Source organism: Nicotiana attenuata, chromosome 3 (genome assembly GCF_001879085.1).
Source record: "Nicotiana attenuata strain UT chromosome 3, NIATTr2, whole genome shotgun sequence".
NCBI classification, from domain to species: domain Eukaryota; kingdom Viridiplantae; phylum Streptophyta; class Magnoliopsida; order Solanales; family Solanaceae; genus Nicotiana; species Nicotiana attenuata.
In genome coordinates this window covers 49,042,949-49,069,433 of record NC_031991.1, presented here as the reverse complement: position 1 = coordinate 49,069,433, position 26,485 = coordinate 49,042,949, and the positions used below count along the sequence as shown (strand labels likewise).

At 39.4% G+C, this 26,485-nt stretch overlaps 3 protein-coding genes and 1 long non-coding RNA gene across 14 annotated transcripts; 2 read left to right on the top strand and 2 right to left on the bottom strand.

Annotated features, from left to right (window-relative positions):
• Nucleotides 1-5,723, top strand: LOC109223710 (polynucleotide 5'-hydroxyl-kinase NOL9). Its single transcript, XM_019388119.1, has 9 exons — nt 1-268; nt 1,204-1,301; nt 1,401-1,434; nt 2,418-2,584; nt 2,705-2,888; nt 3,200-3,380; nt 3,609-3,708; nt 4,314-4,441; nt 5,399-5,723. The coding sequence occupies exons 1-9, from the start codon at nt 81-83 to the stop codon at nt 5,450-5,452; spliced, it is 1,134 nt and encodes a 377-aa protein (XP_019243664.1). The 5' UTR covers nt 1-80; the 3' UTR covers nt 5,453-5,723.
• On the bottom strand, nt 6,076-10,185 carry LOC109223708 (probable myosin-binding protein 5). 8 transcript variants are annotated; one of them, XM_019388114.1, is made up of 6 exons: nt 9,134-10,183; nt 7,731-8,594; nt 7,405-7,634; nt 6,950-7,081; nt 6,443-6,632; nt 6,076-6,381 (listed from the first exon to the last, which is right to left on the bottom strand). In XM_019388114.1, the coding sequence occupies exons 1-3, from the start codon at nt 9,867-9,869 to the stop codon at nt 7,420-7,422; spliced, it is 1,815 nt and encodes a 604-aa protein (XP_019243659.1). In that variant the 5' UTR covers nt 9,870-10,183; the 3' UTR covers nt 6,076-6,381; nt 6,443-6,632; nt 6,950-7,081; nt 7,405-7,419. The 8 variants fall into 8 exon arrangements, with proteins under 8 accessions (XP_019243659.1, XP_019243660.1, XP_019243657.1 ...); XM_019388115.1 differs by having other exon boundaries at nt 6,959-7,081; XM_019388112.1 differs by lacking the exon at nt 6,443-6,632 and having other exon boundaries at nt 6,950-7,112; nt 9,134-10,185.
• On the top strand, nt 10,816-17,270 carry LOC109223706 (5-formyltetrahydrofolate cyclo-ligase, mitochondrial-like). 4 transcript variants are annotated; one of them, XM_019388107.1, is made up of 7 exons: nt 10,818-11,175; nt 11,271-11,410; nt 11,964-12,114; nt 16,106-16,147; nt 16,268-16,313; nt 16,545-16,615; nt 16,730-17,270. In XM_019388107.1, exons 1-7 carry the CDS (start codon nt 10,917-10,919, stop codon nt 16,864-16,866), a joined length of 846 nt encoding a protein of 281 aa, XP_019243652.1. In that variant the 5' UTR covers nt 10,818-10,916; the 3' UTR covers nt 16,867-17,270. The 4 variants fall into 4 exon arrangements, with proteins under 4 accessions (XP_019243655.1, XP_019243652.1, XP_019243653.1 ...); XM_019388106.1 differs by having other exon boundaries at nt 10,819-11,175; nt 11,955-12,114; XM_019388110.1 differs by lacking the exon at nt 16,106-16,147 and having other exon boundaries at nt 10,816-11,175.
• LOC109223707 lies at nt 16,267-16,548 on the bottom strand. The gene is made up of 2 exons (XR_002067652.1): nt 16,457-16,548; nt 16,267-16,348 (listed from the first exon to the last, which is right to left on the bottom strand). It is a non-coding gene; the product is annotated as an uncharacterized LOC109223707 (long non-coding RNA).

Sequence of the window (26,485 nt, the reverse complement as noted above, 5' to 3'; positions counted from 1 at the left end):
TTTGAGAACATCATAAACACGCCTGAACACACTTTGCTGCTAAAGTGCGGAGACCGAAGATACAGAGAGAGTGAGGAAAAATGGCGTCGTTGAATCACGACGAGCTCCAATCGTCTAACATATTCATACCGGAGGAGTGGTCCGACGCTGCCGACACCATAGCTTATGATTCTACAACTTCGCCGCCGCCGGTTGCCTTTGTCTGCGGTCCCAAAAATAGCGGCAAGACGACTTTCTCTCGCCTCCTCCTCAACGTTCTTCTGCAGAGGTATCTCTTACTCTTTTTCTCAAATATATGAAAGTCCACTGCTAAAGTTTATATTTGAGCAATCGACCTTGTATTTTTACTTTGTAAATTTCGTCTTGGAGTACGAGAATTGGTTGCATACTTGTATTGAATTGAATTAATGGACTCGTGCTATGTATTATACATTGCATATGTGACATTGTTGCATCTTTTGAATTTGAGAATGTAATTGTTTGATTTGTTCAGCTCTTTTAAACGATGTCCTAATGTTCTGCTTTCTTATTTCATGCTACCTTAAGGTTGCCTATGCTTTAAAAGCAAGCTCAAACCATTTTTAAAACAGAAGACAGCTTTAGCTTTCTCCTTGTAAAGCTATTATCTTTTTGTTGAATAGTTAGAATATTTACTATCAAATATAAAGATACTTAGTCAATCTTATCCTGTTAGTATTCATTTTAAATGTTTTTGGGTTTTGGTACAATTGATTTCCAAAACCAAAATCGATTTAAACTGTGCCAAAAAACCAAATCCCCACATTCAAACGGTCCAAAACCAGAAACATTGCCACCTAAGAACCAAAATATATTCCAGTTTAGTGTTTTCAGAGTACAGTAATACACTGGGTACTATACAGTCCTGTTGATGATTCGAAAGCCTTATGCCCCGATTACTTTTCCTCTGCATATTGATATTTTTGATGATCACATTGTTTTGTTATTACTGCTGGCTGTCCTTGAGAGGCTCTGTGTGATTATTGTCTGAATCGAACAATTATGAACAACCACTCTACCTCTACATATACTTGTGGATGATCACATTTTCTGTTATTATTGTTGGCTGTTTGTGAGAGGCTTTGTGTCCTTTTTGTCTGAGTTAGGTAATTATAGCCTGTTGATCCCAAAATTTCTTTGACTACAGAAGTACATATTTGATCATAAATTGTCTTTGGGTTTCAGATACAAGAAAGTGGCTTATTTGGATACAGATGTTGGGCAGACAGAGTTTACTCCACCTGGTTTGTTATCCCTTACTATAATTGACAAAATAACTTCAGGTACACCTATTATTCCTCAACTGTTACATGTTTGTGTTTGAGCTTTTCGCATGATGCTTTTTATTCACATTCCTCTCTTTTCTTGTCTTTCTGCATCAGATCTATCAATTCCGTGCCTAAAGACTCCTGAGAGGTATAGTTGTTGAATCCATGTCTTGGGAAAACATAACTTTGTGCCATTAATTCACTTCTGTTGTTACTTGTTTAACTAGAAAAAGACATACTTAAATTTGTATACTCTTTTCGGTCTCTGTTCTTGGAAGAGTTTAGAACCCTTCTTCCCCTTTCCACTCCCACCATCCTTGTCTTGCAGCAGCAAAAAATAGGACGAGTGATATGATATCTAGTCTATTTTTTTAACCATGTTCAATATGATATTTAGTGTTTTTTTCTTATGTAAAGAGGGCAAATAAATGGAGAATGCCACACCCAAGGGTGTGGCCTAGTGGTAAATGAAGAATGGCGCACCCAAGGGTGTGGCCTAGTGGTCATATGAAGTGGATTGAGAATCTGAGGTCTCAGGTCAAATCCCAACGGAGACAAAAATAGTAGGTGATTTCTTTCCATTTGTCCAAACCTTGCTGGATAGAGTTACCTTGGTGGATAAAGTTACCTGATACCTGTCGCTAGTGGGAGTTAGCTGGTATCCCGTGGAATTAGTCGATGTGCGTGCAAGCTGGCCCTGAAACTACGGCTGTTAAAAAAGAAATAATAATAAATGGAGAATGGCCGCCGGGACTCTAATAGCAAACATGCTTTGCATTTGAATCATGTGCCAGAGGTTTAACGCCGTTTTAAGCTGGTGTTTGCAGCTTAAATCTGGTAGTAGATTTCCTTTGTAGCAGAGAGCATTGGCATTTGAGAAATTAAGAGTGTCCTCAACCACATTGAAGATTTTGTCTAGATCTTGCTGGAAGAGAGAGATGCCTTTTTAGTTTGTCACATGAAAGTGGAAAAGCTGCTTTCTTTTGTCTTTGGGAGTTCTGTAAGCTAAGTTGTGCATAAGTTCTGTAGTTGCTGAAATATATGAGTTGAATGAAAGAAATTTTATCCTCTTTTGGTAGCAAGTCCAAAATTTGCTTGATATTGATTTTGACTCCAAAATTTTTCTTTCAGATGCTTCTTTTTTGGTGACATATCCTCAAAAAGGGATCCCAAAACATACTTGGCTTATATATTTGCCTTGTATGATCACTACCGGAGAACATACCTGTTGAACAATGGCGAAAGTCCTGGAAATGCTGGGGTGCCGCTTGTCATTAACACAACGGGCTGGGTGAAAGGCAAGCTTCTGTATTTATTTACTTGCTTTTGTCTGAATTTAGGCTAGTGTCGTTCGTTTTATCATCGATTTGGATGCAATTTTCATGATCAAGTCTGATTCTGGTTTTCTCATCTTACAGGTATTGGCTATGACATTCTTGTGGATATTCTAAAATACATCTCTCCTACCCATGTTGTAAAGATTTGCATATCAGCTGAGAGCAAGAATCTTCCAGCTGGTGCATTTTGGGTTGAGGATGGTGATGCTGCTGTTTCAACTCTAATTGAGATCAACTCTGCTCGTCAGGACTCTTTTAACAGATCGTATGTGTTTATCTTTTCTCTCTTTTAGTTTTTACATCAGAGGAGTGAAGTTATATTCCATTTGAGTTGGAAATAATTCTCTTGACAAAGATGCTTTTCCTACATTAACATCTCTTTACCTTAGCCCTTAAAATATGTTAAGGGAGGGAGGGATGGTGGAAGGGGGGGGGGGGGGGTCACTATACATACCACATATCACTCCATATGCCTTAAGCAAGATCCAGAATTTATTTGTAATTGGTTGGGTTGTCTCTGCTCCTTAAACAATTTATATCCCTCTTGTTTCTTAGTCCTCTGATATGTTTTCCCAGGGTTCTTGTACAGAAGGATGCACGCCTTCTGCGTGATCTACGTGTTATGGCCTATTTCAGACAATGCTTTCCAAGTGATATGCAAATCACAACAATCAAGGAACTCTCTCGAGCATTAGCTGCCCACCCTCCATACGAGATTCCTGTATCAAGTATCAAAATTAAACACGTTCATTGTGAGGTAGGTTATGCCATGCTGAATGACATGTTCTACATGCAATGCTTTGTAACTTTGGTGTTGGCCAAGAGCATTGCCGTCCATATCTGTTGGATCTTCTTGCCTGGGGCATTTTCAACATTCTTGCTTCCTCTTCTTATTTATTCAAATAGTTTACTATTATTCCAGTCTTATACAAATATATTTAGATATTTCTGTCATATTCTGATTAGCTTTATATCCGTATGCCAGGTTCCGAAGAGTGAGGTTTTCTACAGCTTGAATGCAACTATTGTTGGTTTGGCAGTTGATTCTGAATATTCTGAAAATTTTCCTGACTGCATGGGCTTGGGTAAGTTGTTGCAACTAGATTCCCACACTTGTTTTGTAATATTGTCAGTTTTATTTACCTCTCTAAAAAATATTACCAGTTTTGCTTCTTTTCAGTGGACAATTACTTGTTTTCTTCGTCTAGGAGGACTTCAGTATTTTTTGCAGGTCACAGTGTTTATTTATGTGGAATTTTAAGTGTTTAGCCACAGATAGGGTAGTTGAAGAACCATGAGAGCGAGAAGCATGAACATGATGCAAATGATCTAGTTTTACAATGAATACACTTAGTAAAATGTACTGTATGCTATTGCATCATTTAGCAGTGATCTTGCTTGTTGGATCCATTTCCGCAACACTAATGGTCACTTGTATGTGATGATGCAGAAGTTTGTGCTATTATCACTGATTGTCCGTATCAAACATTATTTCTTAACTGCGACTCGGCTGCCTTTGTATTAGCTAGAGGAATCACACTATGCCCAACCATAGAACTAGATCAAGACATGTTTGTTTAGTGTTAAATGGCGGTGTTTTCTGTTCCTAATAAGCTTAAACTTGAGGTTGCTATTGGATGTCACTTCCCTCTCATTTTTTTCTTTCTTTCCCTGCTTCAAAATGATTCAGGAATAGTGCGTGCCATTGACGCTCTGAAGCATGTACTCTATGTAATTACCCCTGTTCCAAAAAGTAGTCTACAGAAGGTGGATCTTCTATTACAGGGCTTTATCCAAATACCGACTTGTTTGTTGCAGGTAATTATGCCTCCCTTTGCTTAGTCAATCTAATACCTGCTGTTCCTTGTTTTAGTCTTTTTCTTTGCTTTGGCTATAGTACTTGTTTATTTTTATGGCTTATGTTGTATGAGAAGAATTATAACAGAAGAAAATATATGGTGTAAAGGACAAATTTTGAATCAAAAGGTATTTATGAAATAATAGATAACTTAGACCTGTGACACTGCATGCTGTTTTCTTATCTGGCATGATTTACTGGAAAATTATGAAGTTTCACATCCTGCATCCTTTTATCTGTGGACTGTGGTAAACTATAAGTAGCCTCTGTATTTAGAAGGTTGAAAGATGGCTTGTTTATATACAATCGCACAAGAAGCTGGTGTTTTTTTGGTATGATGTTATCCTTATCTTTTTCCAATTAAGAAATGACGATCATGGCCTAGCTTTTTTCTTCTAAAATTTTATTACTATTAGGGGGAGGGGGAGGGGCAAGGTTTAGGGGGAATTACATCATGGGATTCGATCCTTCACCATAGGGAGAAGGATGGAGGGGGTCACACCATGTGAGCTACCCTCAAATACCTATAATGGCCTAGTTTGAAACTTCGTTTCAGGAACTTATCAGAAACAAATAATAAAATAAAAAGGAAAAAGAAGAAACTTCATTTTTAGGAAGCTAGAATGGTTGTGTACAGTTTGCATGATAAGTACATCTGCTGATGAACCTGTACACATACATGATCTGTTCTTTTCGCTTGGGGCTAATGATGTCAAAGAAATCATTTCAAAGTGAAGAGGACAACTTCAGGGAGACTGTTACTGCAAATAATCTTTTCATTCTTCTCAAATTGTTGTTGATTTGTATTTCAACTGTAATTCTTTCAGCTTGTGCATAACACTAGAGAAAGAATGGGTATTACGATTGTCTGATAAATTTTCTGAATACTTTGTCTAATGTGAGTTGGTTCTCCTCAGGTACAAGGCTGCATCTCACCTTACATGTCTGCCGATGTGTTGTCTTCAGCTTAGGCAATAACTAGGGCTCACCTATCTGGATAACTTCACTTAATCTTGTACAGCTTAGTAGAAGTGACTCGAGAAGGTTGGTTATGCTAAGTTATATCTACTTCTTCGACAATCACCTTATTTGAAAGGTAGATTTAAGAAACTTATGAACTGTCGGCCTTATAGTTTGCTACTTGCTTTATAAAAGGTTATTAAGTATAGGGTAACTTTTGTATCTTTGTTGGACAGCAAACTTTCCTCTGTTTAAGTACAATTTAATCTGTTGGACTTGGAATCATCTTGTTCTTTTGGAATTTCTGGTCATCCTAACATTGGTTGCTCTACCATTTATGATGTGTTGGCGCACAATCACTTGATGACTTGTATCCTTGTCTGCTGTGGCATACTCTGATGAAAGCTTTGGGGAATTAGGGAAGCTTGTCTAAAGACTGAGTTTGGCTCAGAAACCAAGATTGGAACAATCGCAATAGCAGCTCTTATCAAAGCATTTTGGGAGGAAATTTTCATCCCTTCTTATAAAAGAGAGGAAACGAAAATGAAGATTCTAGTAAATTGAGGCTTTAGGAACCAAATGAAGGTGTCTATGAGTGAGAAAGAAAGAGAAGTAACGCATTAGAAGATTAGGATCCATTTAATGCTCGCTCACACCTTCCATTCTGCTCGTTTAGTTACTGTTTAAGTTATATTTATTATCTGCTAAACAAACAGCTGTGCTGTCAATGGAATTCCTATCGTAGCATCTGGTGAAACAACTCAGTTTCAAATAGATTGCAAGAGGTCAAGAGAGGTGGATATCATACAAATATATAACCATCTATATGCATTTACATTTGACAAAACTATTTTTCCGTTTCTCATTGGAGTCCTTCCATGAGTCCATTCTGCCTTTTGCTGGATTATTTCAAAGTTGTCTGGTTCCAAGCCAACTTCACCTGCAAAAAACAGTATTAATCAGTACCTTGAGATCAAGTGTTCGCATATTGAGCCATATACCTTTCAACAACAGGTCAGATATTATATTTTTCTTTTTTCCTATTGGAAAATGGTAATCCTGATCAATTTGAAGCCCTTGTTGAAGATGTATAGTCGTCTATAGTGGGACATCATTGGGGCCTTTAAAATATGATCATACGTCAATAAGAATCCAACCTAAGTTAACCTACGTGTTTCCATGGCGATTATCCTGTAAAGTTACGTCAAAGTCAGCACTTAAGTTTAAATATTCAAACTTAGCACTTAAATTTAATCCTCATCAGAAAGTCAAAGTTTAAAGCAATCAATTTCTTTGGATCCTCTATTCGGTCCATTGCAGACTGATATTAACACATTCCAATATAGTAATCACTTAAAAATTGTTTTTTTCTTCCAAATTTCTGAAAAAGATTGGATTACACCCCCAGTATGCAGTCTAGTGCTACTTTGGGTGCAACTAATACAATATTTTGAGTCAAAAAGCCCAAGATGGAGTCAGTGAAATACAAGCACCGAATAGAATATTACCAGAAGTACCTCAAGGCTCTAGGTAATGAGAAGTAAAGCTCCGAGAAATGCCAAAGCTGGGAACTTCAGTGCTCCTTCCAAGACTGTACATCCTAATGTGGAAGAAGAAGAGAGGAAAAGGAGGAGAAACAACTGCAAAAAACACTCGTTACATAACTGACTCCTGCAGATTACTAGGAGCATTAGAATTCCAGTGATGATGGAATGAATTGACATTGACTTACAAAGCAAAAATTGATCTGTGTTAACACGGCCAACAAACTTATAAATGGAGTTTAATTTTTAGCTAAAAGGAGCATGCATGATTCTGTGGCTCTCGAACACTCATCTGTAGAAAATTTACATTACACAACTATTGTAGCTTTCTATTTTTTCTTATTTCTCATCTTTTAAAGAAATTCTAGTACCTCTAGGAGCAAGAATAAAGATATACAACTAAGAAGAAGAGAAATCACCTTTTTGGACAAAAGTCATGCATCTCCATTCCCTGTTGCTGTATCAGAGTATCTAAGCTCCCGCAGATGTTGAGCTATCTCAGTCAAGAGTTTGGTTCCTTCTCCACCCCTCTGTAATGTCATGGCCGCGTGTTTTAAGAAGCCACTTTCTGCTTCTACAGCTCTCAATCTCTCTCTGATTAGAGACACTTCTCTTGTAAGAGTAACCTTATTCTCATTCCCTAATAACACTGTAAAAGTTTTAGTATCTGTTGTCTGACTTTCAACTAGAATGAGAAGAAAAAGTAAGGCTGATAAATAAGGAAGCAAAGACTGATCATATGTACCTCTGTCTTGAATCACATTTGATTCTAACACATGAGATTCAACATCAGGAGGTATTTTAATCTTCTTTTCAAGGTTTGTTAACAAACCCTGTAGATAAGATCTCTCATTCTCAAAATCAAGGTTTGATTCATCAACGGCTCCCTCTCCATATTTCCCAGGGCGTTCAATATGGAACTCGTTTACTCCATCCTGATCCATATCACGAGGACTGCCACAGTCTGATCTTTCACTGAAGGATGATACAGAATGAGATTTCAACTCTTGATAATCATCGTCTGCATCGACTTCACAGACCTCACTACCTACTCTCTTGATATGTCCATATTTCTCCCTGTAGGTCTCGAGTTCAGCTTCCAATACCTTTATCTCTTCCTCCCTCTTCAAAACTAGGTCTTTCATGACTTGCAAAGCCTCTTGGTCATATTCAGCCTGCTCTTCCATCATTCTCTGATACTGCAATGCTTCCATTTGCACAGCAGCCTTCTCTGCTTGCAAGCGCGTGATCATTGCCATGGCATTGTTTGCTGCAACAGCAGAGGCACTTCTTTCTTCATCCAATTCCATGTACAGTTCCATGAGAGACTTTCTGTCCAGACGAACCTGCCTCTTCAAGCGATGCAAGATATCATCATCTGCTTCGTTCTCTGCACTCGTGTCATTAGCATCTGAAATGAATTCACTCTTATCACCACCCAATTTTTTGGGCTTATAAGGCCACTTAGGACTGGCTTGAGCTGAGTCTGAAAATGGGATGCCAAAGAGTTTGTTTCTTGCAGAATTTGGGGTTTTGCAAGATTCATCATGTATGTCCTCGGGATCTGGTAGAAGTGGGACACTAGCAGCTTTAATATCATCTCTACCTGCTACACATTGGAAAAAAGAGAGTTAAAGTAGAATAGACTATGCAAGAGATGGGAACTATGAGCTGGTGGATGCTAAGATCCTTCTTGACAACATACTAACTCTTATATTATTACAATCCCCTTCAACAATGACAGTCTCGTATGTGCTACGAGAGAATGAGGTTATGAGCAGGGGCGGAGCTAGCTCTTTGCTTACGGGTTCGGCCGAACTTAGTAGCTTTTGTCCCGACCCTGTATTTGTCTTGTGAAATTCATGGAATATATACAAATTATTAATTTAGAACTCGGTAACTTAAAAGAATTAGAATCCCAAACCAATAAATCCTAGCTCCGCCTCTGGTTATGAGTTGTCATGATAATGTAAGGATTTAAGTTATATACACTGACAATGGATAGAACTTAAACTTTAATTGTAAAAGTTGCAGAAGTTAAGATGAAAAAGCTCTACTCTTTCTTTCATCATTCTTTTTTTCTTGTCACCACAACACTGATAATGAAGAAAACATGAACCAAAAGAAATCCTTAAGACAAATAGGTACCTGCATTTTGGTGACCCTCATCATCTGGAAGGTCCGAGTCATTATCTGAGGTAAACTTCAGCTCTGTGTACCGAACATGAGGCAATTCTAGATTGCGCAATTCCTCATTTTTCCATGTTGTCAAGGGAGATCGAGGAGACGGGGCAGGAGCTTGAGAATAAATATCTCCATTTATAGACAAGTTCCGCTTATATTTAGACCTCAATTTCAGAGGCTCCCCACAACAAGAACACCTCAGGACAACAACAGTTCCAGTTTTGATGACCTCATCTTCATTCTTCACTGATTTTATGGAAACTCTCTGATCATCTCCATCCACAAAGCAATCAATGTCTTTATGCAAAATCCCAACTAATGACTTATACCTATCACAATCAGAATCCTTCTCTGTTGCAAAAGAGAGAAGACAGCCTTCACACATGTTCCTAATATCAGAAAGCTTCTTGTGTACATGACAATACGCAAGGGAAGAGATGTCCTTCTTGTGAACTTCACAAATGGAATCATTATAATAGAAACTAGAGTTCCTTTTAATGAAAATGTGATCGATCCTCGTGCATAGCAAACAGGGAACTTTTAATTCGAAGAACTTGGCGAATTCATTGGTGAAAAATGCAAGAAAGCCATCAATGAAAAGAATAATGATCATCACCCATTCAAGAATAGCGTATACGAAGAAAACCCCAACTCTCCCCATCCTTTGTTCAACCAAACGCTTAAAAGATCGCGAAGCCATTCTTTTTACCTTAACTTTTGTCTAATAAAAACAACCCAACAAAATTCAAGACAATGAATGTTGATCAGAAGAGATGAAGAAATGAGGGATCAAAATGCAAGGGATGAAATGAGATAGATCATGATCTTGGTAGGTAGAGTAAACCCCAGATCATGACCTTCCTCTTAATTTCTCTCTAGTAGATGTGAAGAAGGAAGAAAGGAAGAGTGTTTACCTAATGCAAATGTTTCCAAAAATTGGATGGTGCTGTGGATTTTAGCTATATGTACCAACTACCAAATGGTCACTCTTTCTTGTTTAACTAATTGATAGGAAAGTGCTTGGCGGATCAATTAACGGTCGTCAATTGTGCTCCCTTGAAAGTATGCATAAGAAGGAAAAAACTTACTCAATAACCACGATCAATTAAGATATGCTACAATTATCTCAATTTACAAATTAACCCTGATAAATCAATGTAATTTAGTAATAATTGTAAATTGTGCAAGTGAGCAGAGGGTCTACTGGAAACAGCTTCTCTACCTGCACAAGGTTGGGAGTAAAGACTATATACACACTCTTCTCCTTAGATCCCATTTGTAAGATTACACTAGGTATGTTATTGTTATTGTCAATTGTGTGAGTGACACGTGACCCATCAATGCTATATATTATCTTTCGCCATCCATATAAAAAAACTCTCATTAGATCTTATTCTCCGAGATTGGCATACTCCTCTCATATTACATGATTTTTGTGCAAGCAAAACCCTTAAGTAATACGTTTAATAGCCTTAATTATAATTATAAGAGTATTTATTTACACTATCTTTTTTCTTTAAACATCTCAATAATTAAAAACAAGATAAGTAACTTCGAAAAAAAATAAATCAACAATTTCTCGTTATTTTAAAATAAACTTATTTTACTTATTATGACTAATATTTGGAGAGTAACGAATACTGTGGTTATTCCCTAATCCAAGTGTATTCTATTGAAACCTGCGGACATTTGGAAACGTGAGGAGCACACATAAATCATATGTGTGCACGCACGACCAGGCGATTAAATGACCAATCCTTGGACAGTAGCCACGTCAGCTACTGCCGTGGCACTATCCAGCACCCGCTTCTTCTTCACCCGCTCCGCCATCCTCCGTCGTCAAGTCTCACCGCGTTACGGCGTGGCCACCATGAGCGCCACAGGAGAAAAAAACCTCAGTTCGGACGCTGCCCATTTGGAAACAATTTTCAAGCAGAAAAAGGCCCTCCGTTCTGTTGTTAAAAGAGATCTCAAGTCCATGGATTCCACCCTTAGATCCCAAGAAGGTATTTTTTTTTTCCAACACACGAATTTAAAAGTCGATTATTTCTATTCCCGTTGAAGGTATACTGATAATTTTGAATTGTATGCGAGTGGTTAGATGAAGCAATACAAAGGATTGTAATGGAGGCTCCATGGTTTAAGGCTTGCAAGAGATTGTGTGCTTATATAAGCTGTAGTGCTTTGCGAGAAGTAGATACAACTCAAATACTCTCTCATGTTCTCGGAAGCCATCCTGAGGTGTGTTTCTACTCATCAAAATGCTTAGCCAAAATGTTTCATTCAAAAAATTTTAAACCCCTTTGCCGCTACACTGGAATTCTCGTATGTAAAGGGGATTCAACAGTTTAAATATTAACCAAAAAAAGTTTTTGCTCTATTTACATACTATAATTTTGCAATGAAGGGAATTCGATTGAACCTCTGGAATTTCTATGTGACACCAACTGGTTTGGGATTGAGTCGTGGTTAATTGATTAATTGATAAATGGGTTGTGCCATATATTGGATATCACAAGTACTTCTCCTGACATATTTTAAGTATGCTAATTGGGAACTAATTATTTTAAGTCTAGGCGGCTTTGAAACCTATTAAGATGATTAAAAGACAGTTGCTTTGTGCTTCTTTATACCACTACTTGGAAAGGCCATTTTTCTTTAATGTATTAAGCACTAGGTGACAACATTGTTATAATTTCTTGGTGTTGCTCTCTTCATCGTTAAGTGTTTTATTAGTTATAGACCTTAATTCTCGTTCTCATTTCCCATTATCAAATAAGATCAGGATTTGCAGATGCAAAAGAAGCTTTTTGTTCCAAGAGTGGAGGATAGGAACAGAAACATGAGAATGCTTCACATCTCAAGCGCTGACGATTTGATTGCAAGTTCAATGGACATTCTGGAACCAGCTCCAGTAGATGCTGATGGAAATGAACGTGAAGATGGTACATTTACTTTTTCTTCGTAAATACTAAATAGTTCTTTTTCTTCACACTGCTGTAACCTTTTTTACTGCAGCAACAATAGGTAGATGCACGTAATCAAGTTGTTTTATGTTCCATTTCAATGAGTTAAAACCTCTAGTAATTCATAAAATTTTGAGGAGCAATTTCGTTCTGTATCTCAAAGTTGTCTTTAATTGTGGAAGTTTGTCTCATTTCAGAAACTCTATTATGGGTGTTACTATGCTAGGGTAATCCTTTCTTTCTGTTTTATTAACTTTCCTAAAGTGCACATATTGAATAAAGTATTTGGTGCATAGGAAGCCTCTTGCTGCATTAGTTGTCTGTTTCATGTTAAAAGTGGAACTTTTTTGTTTGTTCTCATTTTTGTTGTTACAATTACATAGTAGTTGCTAGAAGCTCCCTCGGGAAAGTATGTCCCTTCCTTTTAAGTAATAAATCCCAGCCAAACTAGTTAGTCTTTAGAACTAATGGGATATGCTCTGTCAACACACTTTTCCCATCTACAAAAGAACTCATGGTTATCAGCCAATTCTTTTTATAGGGAATCATATTCAAAGTAATTGTCTAGATATACACTTTGTATGTGCCTCGGTGTGAGTAGACACTTGTCTAAAACAGGCAACACATGAACAGGATGAGAAAGGAGAAAGCATTAAAGAATTTTGGTTGCTTTGATTGACGAAGCGACAAAGATTATAATATACCTGATACAAGAGGAGTAGGAGGAAGAGGGAGGTGTGCATGCGACCTGGGATCAAGTGGGTTAACTTGATTAAGGACAAAGCTCAGGAGTTGGGGGAGAGATTATTGGCTATGAGGGCATGGAGGAGTAGGGGGGACGCGACTAAGATGTGGACCACGATAGCGGGTTGCATTGGGAAAGCTGCTAGAGAGATTTTAGGGGTCACGAAGGGTTATTCTGGGGGTCATAAAGGGGACTGGTGGTGGAATGGAGTGGTCCAAGGTAAGGTGGACGCCAAGAAAGCGACTTATTTGAAGCTTGTGGAGAGTACAGACGAGGAGGATAGAAAGATATATCGGGAGTGTTATAAGAAGGCAGAGAAAGAGGCGAAGTTAGCAGTTACGGCGCCAAGACTAAGGCGTTTGGACGTCTGTAGGAGGAACTTAGGGGCAAGGGCGGGGACAAGAAGCTATTCCGGTTGGCCAAAGTGAGGCAGAGAAAGGTTCGAGACTTGGACCAAGTGAAGTGCATCAAAGACGAGGATAACAAAGTATTGATAGACGAGGCACCTATTAAACGAAGATGGCAAGCATACTTCCATAAATTATTGAACGAGGAGGGGAACAGAAGCATCATGCTGGGTGAGTTGGAGCACTCTGAGAGTCAGCATGATTTTGGTTATTATAGGCGTATTAAGGCAGAAGAGGTGGAGAGGGCAATGCGTAAGATGAGCTGGGGCAGAGCGATGGGAACAGATGAAATTCCGGTGGAATTCTGGAAGAATGCGGGCCGAGCTGGCTTGGAGTAGCTTACTGAGTTGTTTAATGTTATTTTTAAGACAAAAAGGATGCCGAAGAATGGAGGTGGAGTACGATGGTTCCATTGTACAAGAACAAGGACGATATCCAAAATTGCAACAACTACAGGGGTATAAAGCTGTTGAGCCACACTATGCAGGTTTGGGAGAGGGTGGTGGAAGCCAGGGTGAGGAAGACTGTGTCTATTTTCGAAAACCAGTTCGGATTCATGCCGGGGCGATCGACGATGGAGGCTATCCATTTTGTGAGGAGACTAGTGGAGCAGTATAGGGAGAGTAAGAAGGACTTGCATATGGTGTTAATTGACCTTGAAAAAGCGTATGATAAAGTTTCGAGGGAGGTGCTTGGAGGTTAGCGGCTTCCCGGTAGCGTACACTAGGTTGATTAAGGATATGTACGAGGGTGCTAAGACTCGGGTGAGGATTGCGGGAGGAGACTCGGAACACTTTCCAGTTACGATGGGGTTGCACCTGGGATCGGCTCTTAGCCCGTTCCTATTTGCCTTGGCAATGGACATGCTAACGCGGCACATCCAAGGGGAGGTGCCTTGGTGCATGCTGTTTACCGATGATATAGTGCTGATAGACGAGACTCGAGGCGGGGCAACGCGAGGTTGGAGGTTTGGAGACAGACCTTTTGAGCAAGACCAAAACAAAGTACTTGGAGTGCCAATTCAGTGGCGGGACCCTTGAAGCTGACGTGGATGTGAAGCTCGAGACAGAAGTCATCCCCAAGAGAAGTAGTTTCAAGTATATCGGATCTATTAGACAGAGTAATGGGGAGATCGACGAAGATGTCACACATCGTATTGGAGCGGGATGGATGAAGTGGAGGCTTGCCTCCGGTGTTCTTTGCGATAAGAATGTGCCACCAAAACTTAAGGGTAAATTTTACAAAGTGGTGGTTTGACCTACCCTGCTATATGGGGCGGAGTGTTGGCCAGTCAAGAGCTTCCACGTGAAAAGATGAAAGTAGAAGAAATGAGGATGTTGAGATGAATATGTGGGTGTACCAGGAGGGATAAGATTAGGAATGAAGTTATTCGGGACAAAGTGGGAGTGGCCTCCGTGGAGGACAAGATGCGGGAGTCGAGGCTGAGATGGTTCGGCATGTTAAGAGCAGAAGCCTTGACGCTCCTGATAAGAGGTGTGAGAGGTTGACCATGACGGGTTTGAGAAGAGGTCGAGGCAGACCTAAGAAATACTGGGGAGAGGTGATTAGGCAGGACATGGCGCTGCTTCAGATCACCGAGAACATGACCCTAGATAGGAGGGTGTGGAGGTCGAGGATTAGGATAGAAGGTTAGCAGGTAGTTGAGAGCTTTTCCCTTTCTTACGGATAGTGCTAGTAGAATGCATGTACTTTCCTATCTCTCAGATTTATATTAAACCATATTTTTTAATTTGTTTCAGTTATCATATTTTCCTATTATTACTATTTTGGTGCTACTTACTCTGTTCTCCCCCCTCCTTTTCTGCCCCTCTTTCTTTCTTTTTCTTCTTCTTTCTCTCCCTCTGCTTCTTCTTATTCTTCTTCCTCTTCTCCTCCCCTACTTTTGTGAGCCGAAGGTCTATTGGAAACAACCTCTCTACCTTCACTAGGTAGGGGTAAGGTTTGCGTACACACTACTTTCCCCAGACCCCAAGTATGGGAATATACTGGTTATGTTGTTGTTCTTGTTGTAGTACAAGATGAAAAAGAGTGTAATATATCTTTTTAGGTTCATTTGTACAGCTGAACTTTTGGCTTCTCTAAAATTGATACCTTTTCCTGGTGTGTTCTCGTATTGTAGTATTATTATTGTAGTTCACACTACTTTCCCCAGACCCCAAGTATGGGAATATACTGGGTATGTTGTTGTTGTTGTTGTAGTACAAGATGAAAAAGAGTGTAATATATCTTTTTAGGTTCATTTGTACAGCTGAACTTTTGTCTTCTCTGAAATTGATACCTTTTCCTGGTGTGTTCTCGTATTGTAGTATTATTGTTGAAAGAAGTGTCAAATTTTCTACTTATCCAACAAGAAGGAAAAAAGAAAAAAAAAGTGCTGATCTTTGAGACCTACTTCATGAAGATAGTAACCTAGTTATTTTTTTTGATAAGATAAAAGTTTATTAATAAAGGTACCGAGAAGGTACTCAAATTACAACCAAACAAGACAGACCCTACAACAATCTCTAGTTACATATTTCCAAGTGAGTCTAAAAATTCCATATACTGATCAATACTCTCTAGAATACTCCTTTTACACCAAAAAAACAGATTTTGCATACAAAGGTTCCTGACTCTAGAGATGTGGTAGTAACCTAGTTATGGATACATTTTCTCGCTTATGTTTGATGTACAGCTCATATTTGCACATGTCTGTTGGCACATGCATTTATTTCTCTCCAGTTTTGATTCAAGGGTGAAAATTGGAAAAGGATTGTGGACTTATGGTAGTAATTGAAAGATTTTTTTGTTGTTGCAGTCTTGTTTGCAAATGAGCCTGTTGATTTGTTTCTTTTACCTGGTAAGTGAATGTTTGCCTGTGAAACTCTAAATGATTCAAAGCTTGAAATCGTTGGTAAATATATTGCTTTTGGTAATTATGTATTTACTCTCTCTCTCTCTCTCTCTCTCTCTTATGAAGGACTTGCATTTGACAAAGCTGGAAGACGGTTGGGCCGCGGTGGAGGGTAGGTTTTGTCCCTTTGTCTTTGTAGTTCCTCTTCTGCAGAAGTAACAGCTTTGATTAATGTAAATAGAGAAAACGTACAAGAAAGGAAGGAGAAGAGGTAGTTAAAGAAAAAAGGAAAAGCAAAATAAGAAGAGTAGTTACATGGTTTTATTGTTGATTCTTCAATGCAATTCTACGTTTTTGTCCTCTTGTTGATGATCCTTTGTTTTTCATGGTTTGACACAAATAGTTACTATGACACATTTTTGTCAAGATATCAAGAGCTTGCAATGGAGCAGAATTGGAAGCAACCTCTCAAAAGTATGTCTCTGTGTCTGCTTCTTTCCAGGATTACGTACCATTTCGCCGTATCTTCTTTGTTCACAGTAAACGAATTTTCCTTTTCTATAGTGACTTTTTCACTTTGGATTGCAGTTGCACTTTGTTACTCAGTGCAGATAGTGGATGAGGGTACTATACCACTAACTCCAAATGATATACTTGTGGACGCACTTGTATCACCTTCCGGTGTGATTCCTATTAGTCCAGCTGCGCTGGAGATACGCCATTGAAAAGATGCTCTTTTAAACACAAAAGCCTCAGGGGAGTCCCAGTCACAGCACCATCAAAGAGGTGGGAAAGGAATCACACCAGAATTCTGATCCAACAACAACAAACCCAGTTTAATCCCATACGTGGGGTCCGGGGAGGGTAGTATGTACGCAGCCTTACCTTTACCCTATAAAGGCGATAGAGGCGATAGGCTGCTTTCAATTAGTGAATTCTGATCCAAGCATATAATACTACTGCCGTCATGGCAAGGATAATGGTTTGTTCTATTTTCTTGAGAAATGGCATCTGGAGGAAGAGGTTATTATTATGAAATGATCTGTTGTTGTAGGTCTGGTAGCCATGTGTATAAATTGATTTGAACCATTTATTTGTGGTAACATATATGAATTACCATTATCTCGTATCTCTCAGGGTAGGCAGCAAGTGGTACAACCCTGTATCAGAGTTCTCCAAAATGGGATAACATATGAATACATGTCATATTAGAGACTTGGAGGGGTGGCAAATGGACGGTTAGGGCTGAATTTGGGCGGATCAAAATAGGTTGTATCAATAGATGGGTCGTTGCCCAACCCACCTATTGATAGTCGGACGTGGTTGACAATCTCATTCAGATCATACTCAATATTATGCAATACCAAGGAAACGAGACTTGTGTTAATATTGTTATCGTCATACAACCTAAGGCCCTCAAATGACCTGAATGTGATGTACCTTACAGTTGGATTTTTACTTTTATCTAGTTCAAAACAGAACGTAGTACTATCGTTTATAAGTCCTTATATTTGAATACGAGCAACCAAAACATTATGACTAAATCCACATATTATTGTTGTCACACCTCCTTTTTTCTTACTACACCCCCGGAAAGAGGGTATAAGTAAATGGAGTTATTTCCAACTTGAAGTGACAATCGAAACGGGATTTATTTTTAAAAATCAGAGTCGCCACTTGGGAGATTTATGGTGTCCCAAGTCACCGGTTTTAATCCCGAATCGAGGAAAAGAATGACTCTGTATACAATCTGCGAACCAGAAATCCGGGTAAGGAATTCTGTTAACCCGGGAGAAGGTATTAGGCACTCCCGAGTTCCGTGGTTCTAGCACGGTCGCTTTGATCATACTTGGCTTAATCAAATATTTAATTATAGATTTTAGAACCTATATGCTTTTGCTTCTTTCACCGCTTTTAATTAGAAAATTATCTTGAGACGGGTTACGCGTACGTATACACGCCTGTTTGGTGTGTCAAAAATCATGTCACGCGAACGTGTCCACAATTAATAACGCTTAATTATTATTAAGAGTGTTTGGGCCGAAGTTGCGCGAACGCATACTCCGGTTTTGTTTTTAGAAAATGTAGTTGTGTTACGCGAACGTATACGCAACCACACTTGGTATTTTAAACGGCCTTAAAGGATATTCTACGAAGTATTAGTCATTTTTAATATCTAGGTTATAAAATTAAAACGAGGCCAGAAGCTATTTTTATTATCTAATATGGCTTGCCTCCACTAATGACTTAAAGAAAAATTAAAGGATTCTAATCGTTTGGTTATTTATCGAAATTGGCTCAGTAGTTGAAGGCACGCATCAAGCAGGCTCAAATAACACCAAGCAAGCCATTCTGATTTTTGGGCAGACTGTTTCAATTTCAGGCCCAATATGAGCCCAATTCATGATGCAAATGCACGACAGGGGCTCAAGATCGAGTCCCTGTGATGGCGTAATACAGTGTACAAGAGAGGCATTAGATGATCCCAAGTCGAATTCAAAACAAAGTGTACTGTTCATTTCTGGGCTTGGTAGTCTAAACATGTATCAAATAGTGAGATATTCTGATGGTCTAAAATACTAATTTCACTTGAAGCATATTCAGAGATGGCTTAAGACTTGCTTCACCATTCATGTCCCAACAGAATTCTTGCCTAGCTATGATTACAGCAGTACCTTAATGAATTAACAGGCATGGTAATTTAAGTGCAATACAGTGCCAGTACATGATCTCATAAAACAATCCAAAAACTGATTCCAAGTTCAACATCCCACTACATCGTCAATATGTTACTGTTAGCAGGCTTGGAACTTATCGAACCGTGAATTCATGGCTTGAATCACAGTTCCTCAGAACACAAGCGCACTGGTGGAACTATAAAGATGCACTAGACAAATGTGATACACAATTTAGACTCCAAAAGCAGACGTAACTCAAACATGAAACCAACCTCAATCATATATAAAAAAAACCATGAAACACATTCTGATTTCCCCTCTAAACAAGCAGATGTTGATCTTACAATGGCCTGGGAAACCCCCCTCAACACATATCTAGCAGCCTAAAATCAAGCTCAAACCAACTGCACTTAAACCGGTCCAATTACTGACCTTAAAACAAATGAACAGTACAAATGAATACATGTAAAGAACTATATTGAGATGGATCTCAAACTAGCTATCACAACACATACTACTCAGAAGCTAAGTCTTTGATTATATTGCTCAAGGTTGGAGAGACAGTACATGGAACTCACAAAATAAGACCAAGCAAACAGGTAAACTATATTATCAAACCAAATAAAAATGAACACGGCTCAAAGCTCCAGATTCCACTGTCCATTCCCAAATCAAGCTTTACATTCAAATGGAGGGCAGAAATGTATACCTGGATTTCAAAACAAAAAGCAGAAATGGATAGTTCAGCAACAGGATCGACCACAGCAACAGAACCAGCCCAGAAATAACCAAGGAAAATAAACCAGTTTTTGCCAAATTCAAACCAGTAGAATGATCAAATGACCCTCAATAGTCTAAATGCAGCCAAAACTTCAATCAACAATTGAAAACCAGCAAGTTCAACTCATTTTAATCTCTGAATATTCAGGAATTGTTTCAGCAATGAAAACCTCACAAATCTCAAAAAAAAACTCTAATGGAACAGTCCAAAAATGTGTAAATTCCAGCCGCCTGTATTTCTGTATTTTTTTAGCTCTCCAGGACTTGCCTTCCAAGGCAAGAAAAGGTGTCTTTTATAGGCAAAGGAATAGGGCAACCTTAGGAATTAGATTTACTCCTTAGGTCCCTGATTTTATGACTTTTTCCTCTTATTTTTTGACTTGTGTCACAAGTAACTACCCTAAGTTTACTGAAACCTGCACTATAGTCCATCCTAGAAGGTTCTATACTTATTACAATTCCTATTCTATCCTTACCTCACTTCAGAAATTACCAAATCTAATTAAATTACCCTTTTCAATGCCCAAAATATCCTTTAACTATACTGTAATTACTGACCTAGATCACCCTAAACTTGGCCCTATTATCTTAGTCAAAACCCAACTAGGGTAAACCGAATCCCTGCTAAAACAGCTATATCCAAGCCATCCTAAAATTGAACTAAGGGTCTAATTATTCTTCTCAAATCTCATCAACCAAAACCACCTAAATCAAGCTAAACAATGAATTTATCAGTAAATGAACAGAGTTGGAACCAAATTAACAACAGTATTTATGGAACAATTAATTGACACCCAACACTGAATCAAACCTAAAAGTTTTGAACGAAGTTATTATGCAAAGAATAAACGAAAATCAGTCAAAGAAAAGAACCTTACTGATTTTAGGAATTCTGGCCAGCCACTGACGTCCGAATCATCTTTTAAAGATTTCTGAAGAAATCCAGGTTTTTGGGAGGTTTCTCTTCTTCAGCTGAGGATTAAAATGGGGACGTAAGATCATGGTTCTAGGGGCTTGAAGGTGGGTTCGGGTGGTATAGTGGTTTTCCTGGGTTTGGAACAGAGGTTCACTAGAGGATCTGTGTAATGGGTGGGTGGAGGAGCCACGAATACTGGAGCAATTGGTGTGGGGGACATGGAATTTGCTTGGAGGGTGGTGGTGGTGGTGTCGGAGAGGTGGTTCCATATATGTGGTGGATAGGGAGAGCAGGATATGAGTTCATTGTGGGAGGATCCTGGGGTTGAGCTGGTGGGGGGATATTGGGGTTTAGGCAGGATAGACTGGTGGGGATGTCCCTTCGACCAGGCCTGTACATTTCGGCCATCTGCTGCTTTAACTTATACATCTCCTCTCTCATTGTATTCACATCCATTGCCTCTCCTCTCTGGATGGTCAACGATGCTTGCTTCTAGATCTTGGTTGGCCATTTTCGACTTGTCCTTGGAGCGGGTGTTGTAAGGGTGGGTTTGCCAGAATGCCAGTCAGCTTAACACCTGCCTGGACTCATTAACAACAACTTGTTAGCGGTTAGGGCATTAACAAATAGATAACCGCACATTGATGGATGGATGCACCTAAGCAGTCAAACGTTGCTATTATGTCGCTGTTCAATCACATGCGTCATCCCGGCTTTTCATGTCTTTCTCTTGCAATTAGTTCTACTCTTATCTTTCCTTTTCACCTTTTTCTCCCTCTTTTGGATTCTCCTTCCTTTGGTTTCCCCCTATTTGTATCATTCCTTTTTAGTTTTCCTTTTATTATTTAGAAATGGTCGAATCCTATGGAGATTGCCTACGTATCACGACCCGCGTGAATCAGACCAGGCGTAGTTCGTGAAGAATAAATGTAAAGTAGAAGCAGAATATTTTTGGGAATTTTTCGAGTTTATTGATAGCAACTACGTCTATTACAAAGACTCAAAACCGACTCTGATGCAAAAACAGAGGGAATACTTTCAAATTTCAGCAATCAGGCGCCCCCTGAAGAACAAGGGAATACTTTTCAAATCTCAGCAATCAGGCGCCCACCTGAAGAACAAGGGAATACTTTCAATTTCAGCAATCAGGCGCCCACCTGAAGAACAAGGAATACTTTTCAATCTCAGCAATCAGGCGCCCACCTTGAAGAACAAGGGAATACTCTTCAAATTTCAGCAATCAGGCGCCCGCCTGAAGAACAAGGGAATACTCTTCAAATTTCAGCAATCAGGCGCCCACCTGAAGAACAAGGGAATACTTTTCAATTTCAGCAATCAGGCGCCCACCTGAAGAACAAGGGAATACTTTCAAATTTCAGCAATCAGGCGCCCACCTGAAGAACAAGGGAATACTTTTCAATCTCAGCATCAGCGCCCACCTGAAGAACAAGGGAATACTTTCAAATTTCAGCAATCAGGCGCCCACCTGAGAACAAGGGAATACTTTTCAATCTTAGCAATCAGGCCGCCCACCTGAAGAACAAGGGATGCTCTTCAATTTCAGCAATCAGGCGCCCACCTGAAGAACAAGGAATACTTTTCAACTTTAGCAATCAGGCGCCCACCTGAAAGAACAAGGGAATACTTTCAAATTTCAGCAATCAGGCGCCCACCTGAAGAACAAGGGTGTACTTTTCAATTTCAGCAATCAGGCGCCCACTGAAGAACAAGGAATACTTTTCAATTTTAGCAATCAGGCGCCCACCTGAAGAACAAGGGAATACTTTTCAATTTCAGCAATCAGGCGCCCCACTGAAGAACAAGGGAATACTTTTCAATTTCAGCAATCAGGCGCCCACCTGAAGAACAAGGGAATACTTTTCAATCTCAGCAATCAGGCGCCCACCTGAAGACAAGGAATGCTCTTCAATCTCAGCAATCAGGCGCCCACCTGAAGACAAGGGAATGCTCTTCAATTTCAGCAATCAGGCGCCCACCTGAAGAACAAAGGGAATACTTTTCAATTTCAGCAATCAGGCGCCCACCTGAAGAACAAGGGAATACTTTCAAATTTCAGCAATCAGGCGCCCACCTGAAGAACAAGGGAATACTTTTCAATCTCAGCAATCAGGAGCCCACCTGAAGAACAAGGGAATGCTCTTCAATTTCAGCAATCAGGCGCCCACCTGAAGAACAAGGGAATACTCTTCAAATTTCAGCAATCAGGCGCCCGCCTGGAGAACAAGGGAACACTTGTCAAGCGTCAACAATCAGGAGCCCGCCTGGAGAATAGAGGCATGTCAAATTTCAGCAGTCAAGCATCACTCAGAAGAATGGCGAAACTTCTCCGATCATAATGCAAGCCAACAACAAGAATTCCATCGGAAGAACATAAGTTCAAGGCAACACAAGAGCAAGTTTGAAGTCATAAATAGGACTTTTTGTAACTCATAGCTTAGGCTAGCTTCTTTTTTATTTTTGACACGGTGTAATAAGGAGGTCAGCAAGCAGTGGCAACAGCAACAGCAGAAAGTCACAGCTTTTGGTAGTCCCAGCTACCAAACCTTCCCGAACTACACTGACCTGATTCCTGTTTAGCCAGGATATGTAGGAACCTCTGAAGCAGGGTGCGGTCAAGTTTTTTCAAAAAATGCTTCACACTGAATATGCAAACGGGCCAAAATCGTTCATTTCTGCTCACTTGTCTTTGCACGAAAACTCTTCATGTTTCCGGGCAAAGAGGGGCAGCTGTGAGCACGTGATTTTTGCCTAAGCAATAATTCCCAAAATTCAAACAAAACAATTTCTCTAGTATTTTATAAATTTTTGTGAATTTTGTGCATTTTTTGTAATTGTTGCATTTTTATTTGTGCATATGAAAATACAAAATATGCATTTTTGCATTAAGATTTAATTTCATATATTAGCATTAATTGATTTTAGAACAAAATGTTAAGAAAATAACAAAAAAGGGGGTCCATTTTGCATTTTTGGTATAGTTTGCATTTCCCTTTAGGAATTAATTAGGAAATATAAAATTGTTAGAGTCAATTTATTTTGGTTTTATTTTAGCATTTTATAAAATCAGAAAAGTAAATAAATACAAAAATAGATAAAAGAAATAAAAGGAAAAGGGGTATTAAAAAATGGTCTTAATTGGAGACCAAATTTGGGCCAAAATAGGTCAGCCCAAACGAAATACCCCAATCCAGGCCAGTCCATACCCGTCCCAACCCGGTCCGTCTCCCCTACCCAGCCAAACGACGTCGTTTTGGTCCTAGTCAATCCTGGCCGTCGAGGTTTTATGATCTAACGACCAGGAAGCTAGGGTCAATTCATATATATGTGTCCAAACGCACCCCCCCTACCCCCCTCAGCACCCCTCTCTCACCCCATCTCTCAGATGCCCTATACTCGTCGGTGTAAACCGTCACCCCACCGCCTCCTTCGCGCCATTCTCCCACCCAGCGCCGCCGGCCGAAAATCGCCCCGCCGGCGGCATTGCTCCGATCAACCCCAAAATAACACCCCGGCCTCTCCTGCTCGTTCTCTTCCCGTTCCTACCACTTGGTTTCCCTCGAAATCTCGCCGGAGTTCGTCGAATATTCCGTTAAAGTTTTCCGGCCAAGTAGGCCGGTTACGCCAAACGGTCCCAAATTAACACCATGGGACCGCCTTGACCTCCTCTACCCAACCCCATAGCCACTTGTCTCGAATCCCGGCCAAACGTCTCAAATATCGAATCTAAATTTTTCGGCACGACGCAACCCCGTCCAAACCACCCCAAATTTACACCACCTAACCGCCCTTCACCTCCTCTTTCAAACCCCCCAAGCCCCGACCCTCGAATCTGTCCAGAATGTCACGAGTCTTAAATCTCGATCCCGGCAGAACCCTAATTCAAAATCTTTGTGATTTTGGACCGCGCACCATCCTAACCCAGGTGTAATTCTTGCGAAAACACATGATTAGGGATGTTGCATGTCAGAAATCTTGAAAAGATTCGGACGTCAGTGGCTGGCCAGAATTCTAAAATCAGTAAGGTTCTTTTCTTTGACTGATTTTCGTTTATTCTTTGCATAATAACTTCGTTCAAAACTTTTAGGTTTGATTCAGTGTTGGGTGTCAATTAATTGTTCCATAAATACTGTTGTTAATTTGGTTCCAACTCTGTTCATTACTGATAAATTCATTGTTTAGCTTGATTTAGGTGGTTTTGGTGATGAGATTTGAGAAGAATAATTAGACCCTTAGTTTCAATTTTTAGGATGTTGGATATAGCTTTTTACGCAGGGATTCGTTTACCCTAGTGGGTTTTTGACTAAGATAATAGGGGCAAGTTTAGGGTGATTCTAGGTCAGTAATTACAGTATCGTTAAAGGATTATTTTGGGCATTGAAAAGGGTAATTTAATTAGATTTGGTAATTTCTGAAGTGAGGTAAGGATAGAATAGAATTGTAATAAGTATAGAACCTTCTAGGATGGACTATAGTGCAGGTTTCAGTAAACTTAGGGTAGTTACTTGTGACACAAGTCAGAAAATGAGAGGAACAAGCATAAAATCAGGGACCTAAGGAGTAAATCTAATTCCTAAGTGTTGCCCTATTCCTTTGCCTATAAAAGACACCTTTTCTTGCCTTGGAAGGCAAGTCCTGGAGAGCTAAAAAAATACAGAAATACAGGCGGCTGGAATTTACACATTTTTGGACTGTTCCATTAGAGTTTTTTTTGAGATTTGTGAGGTTTTCATTGCTGAAACAATTCTGAATATTCAAGATTAAAAATGAGTTGAACTCGCTGGTTTTCAATTGTTGATTTGAAGTTTTGGCTGCATTTTGACTATTGAGGGTCATTTGATCATTCTACTGGTTTGAATTTGGCAAAAACTGGTTTATTTTCCTTGTTATTCTGGGCTGGTTCTGTTGCTAGTGGTCGATCCTGTTGCTGAACTATCCATTTTCTGTTTTTTGTTTTGAAATCCAAGGTATACATTTCTAGCCTTCCATTTGAATGTAAAGCTTGATTTGGGAATGGACAGTGGAATCTGGAGCCTTTGAGCCGTGTTCATTTTTATTTGGTTTGATAAATATAGTTTACCTGTTTTGCTTGGTTTTTTTTGTGAGTTCCATGTACTGTCCTCTCAACCTTGAGCAATATAATCAAGACTTAGCTTCTGAGTGTATTGTGTTGTGATAGCTAGTTTGAGATCCATCTCAATATAGTTCTTTACATGTATTCATTTGTACTGTCATTATTGTTTTAAGGTTCAGTAATTGGACCAGTTTAAGTGCAGTTGGTTTGAGCTTGATTTTAGGCTCTAAGATTTGTGTGAGGGGGGTTTCCCAGACCATTGTAAGATCAACTCTGTTTGTTTAGAGGGAAATCAGAATGTGTTTTCATGGTTTTTTTATAATGATTGAGGTTGGTTTCATGTTGAGTTACATCTGGCTTTTGGAGTCTAAATTGTGTATCACATTTGTCTAGTGCATCTTTATAGTTCCACCAGTGCGCTTGTGTTCTGAGGAACTTGTGATTTCAAACCATGAAATTCACACGGTTCCATAAGTTCCAAGCCTGCTAACAGTAACATATTGAACGATGTAGTGGGATGTTGAACTTGGAATCAGTTTTTGGATTTTTTATGAGATCATGTACTGGCACTGTATTGGCACTTAAATACCATGCCTGTTAATTTCATTAAGGTACTGCTGTATCATAGCTAGGCAAGAATTCTGTTGGGACATGAATGGTGAAGCAAAGTCTTAAGCCATTCTCTGAATATGCTTCAAGTGAAAGTAGTATTTTAGACACCATCAGAATGTCTCACTATTTGATACATGTTTAGACTACAAAGCCCAGAATGAACAGTACACTTTGTTTTGAATTCGACTTGGATCATCTAAATGCCTCTCTTGTACACTGTATTCACGCCATCACAGGGACTCGATCTTGAGCCCCCTGTCGTGCAT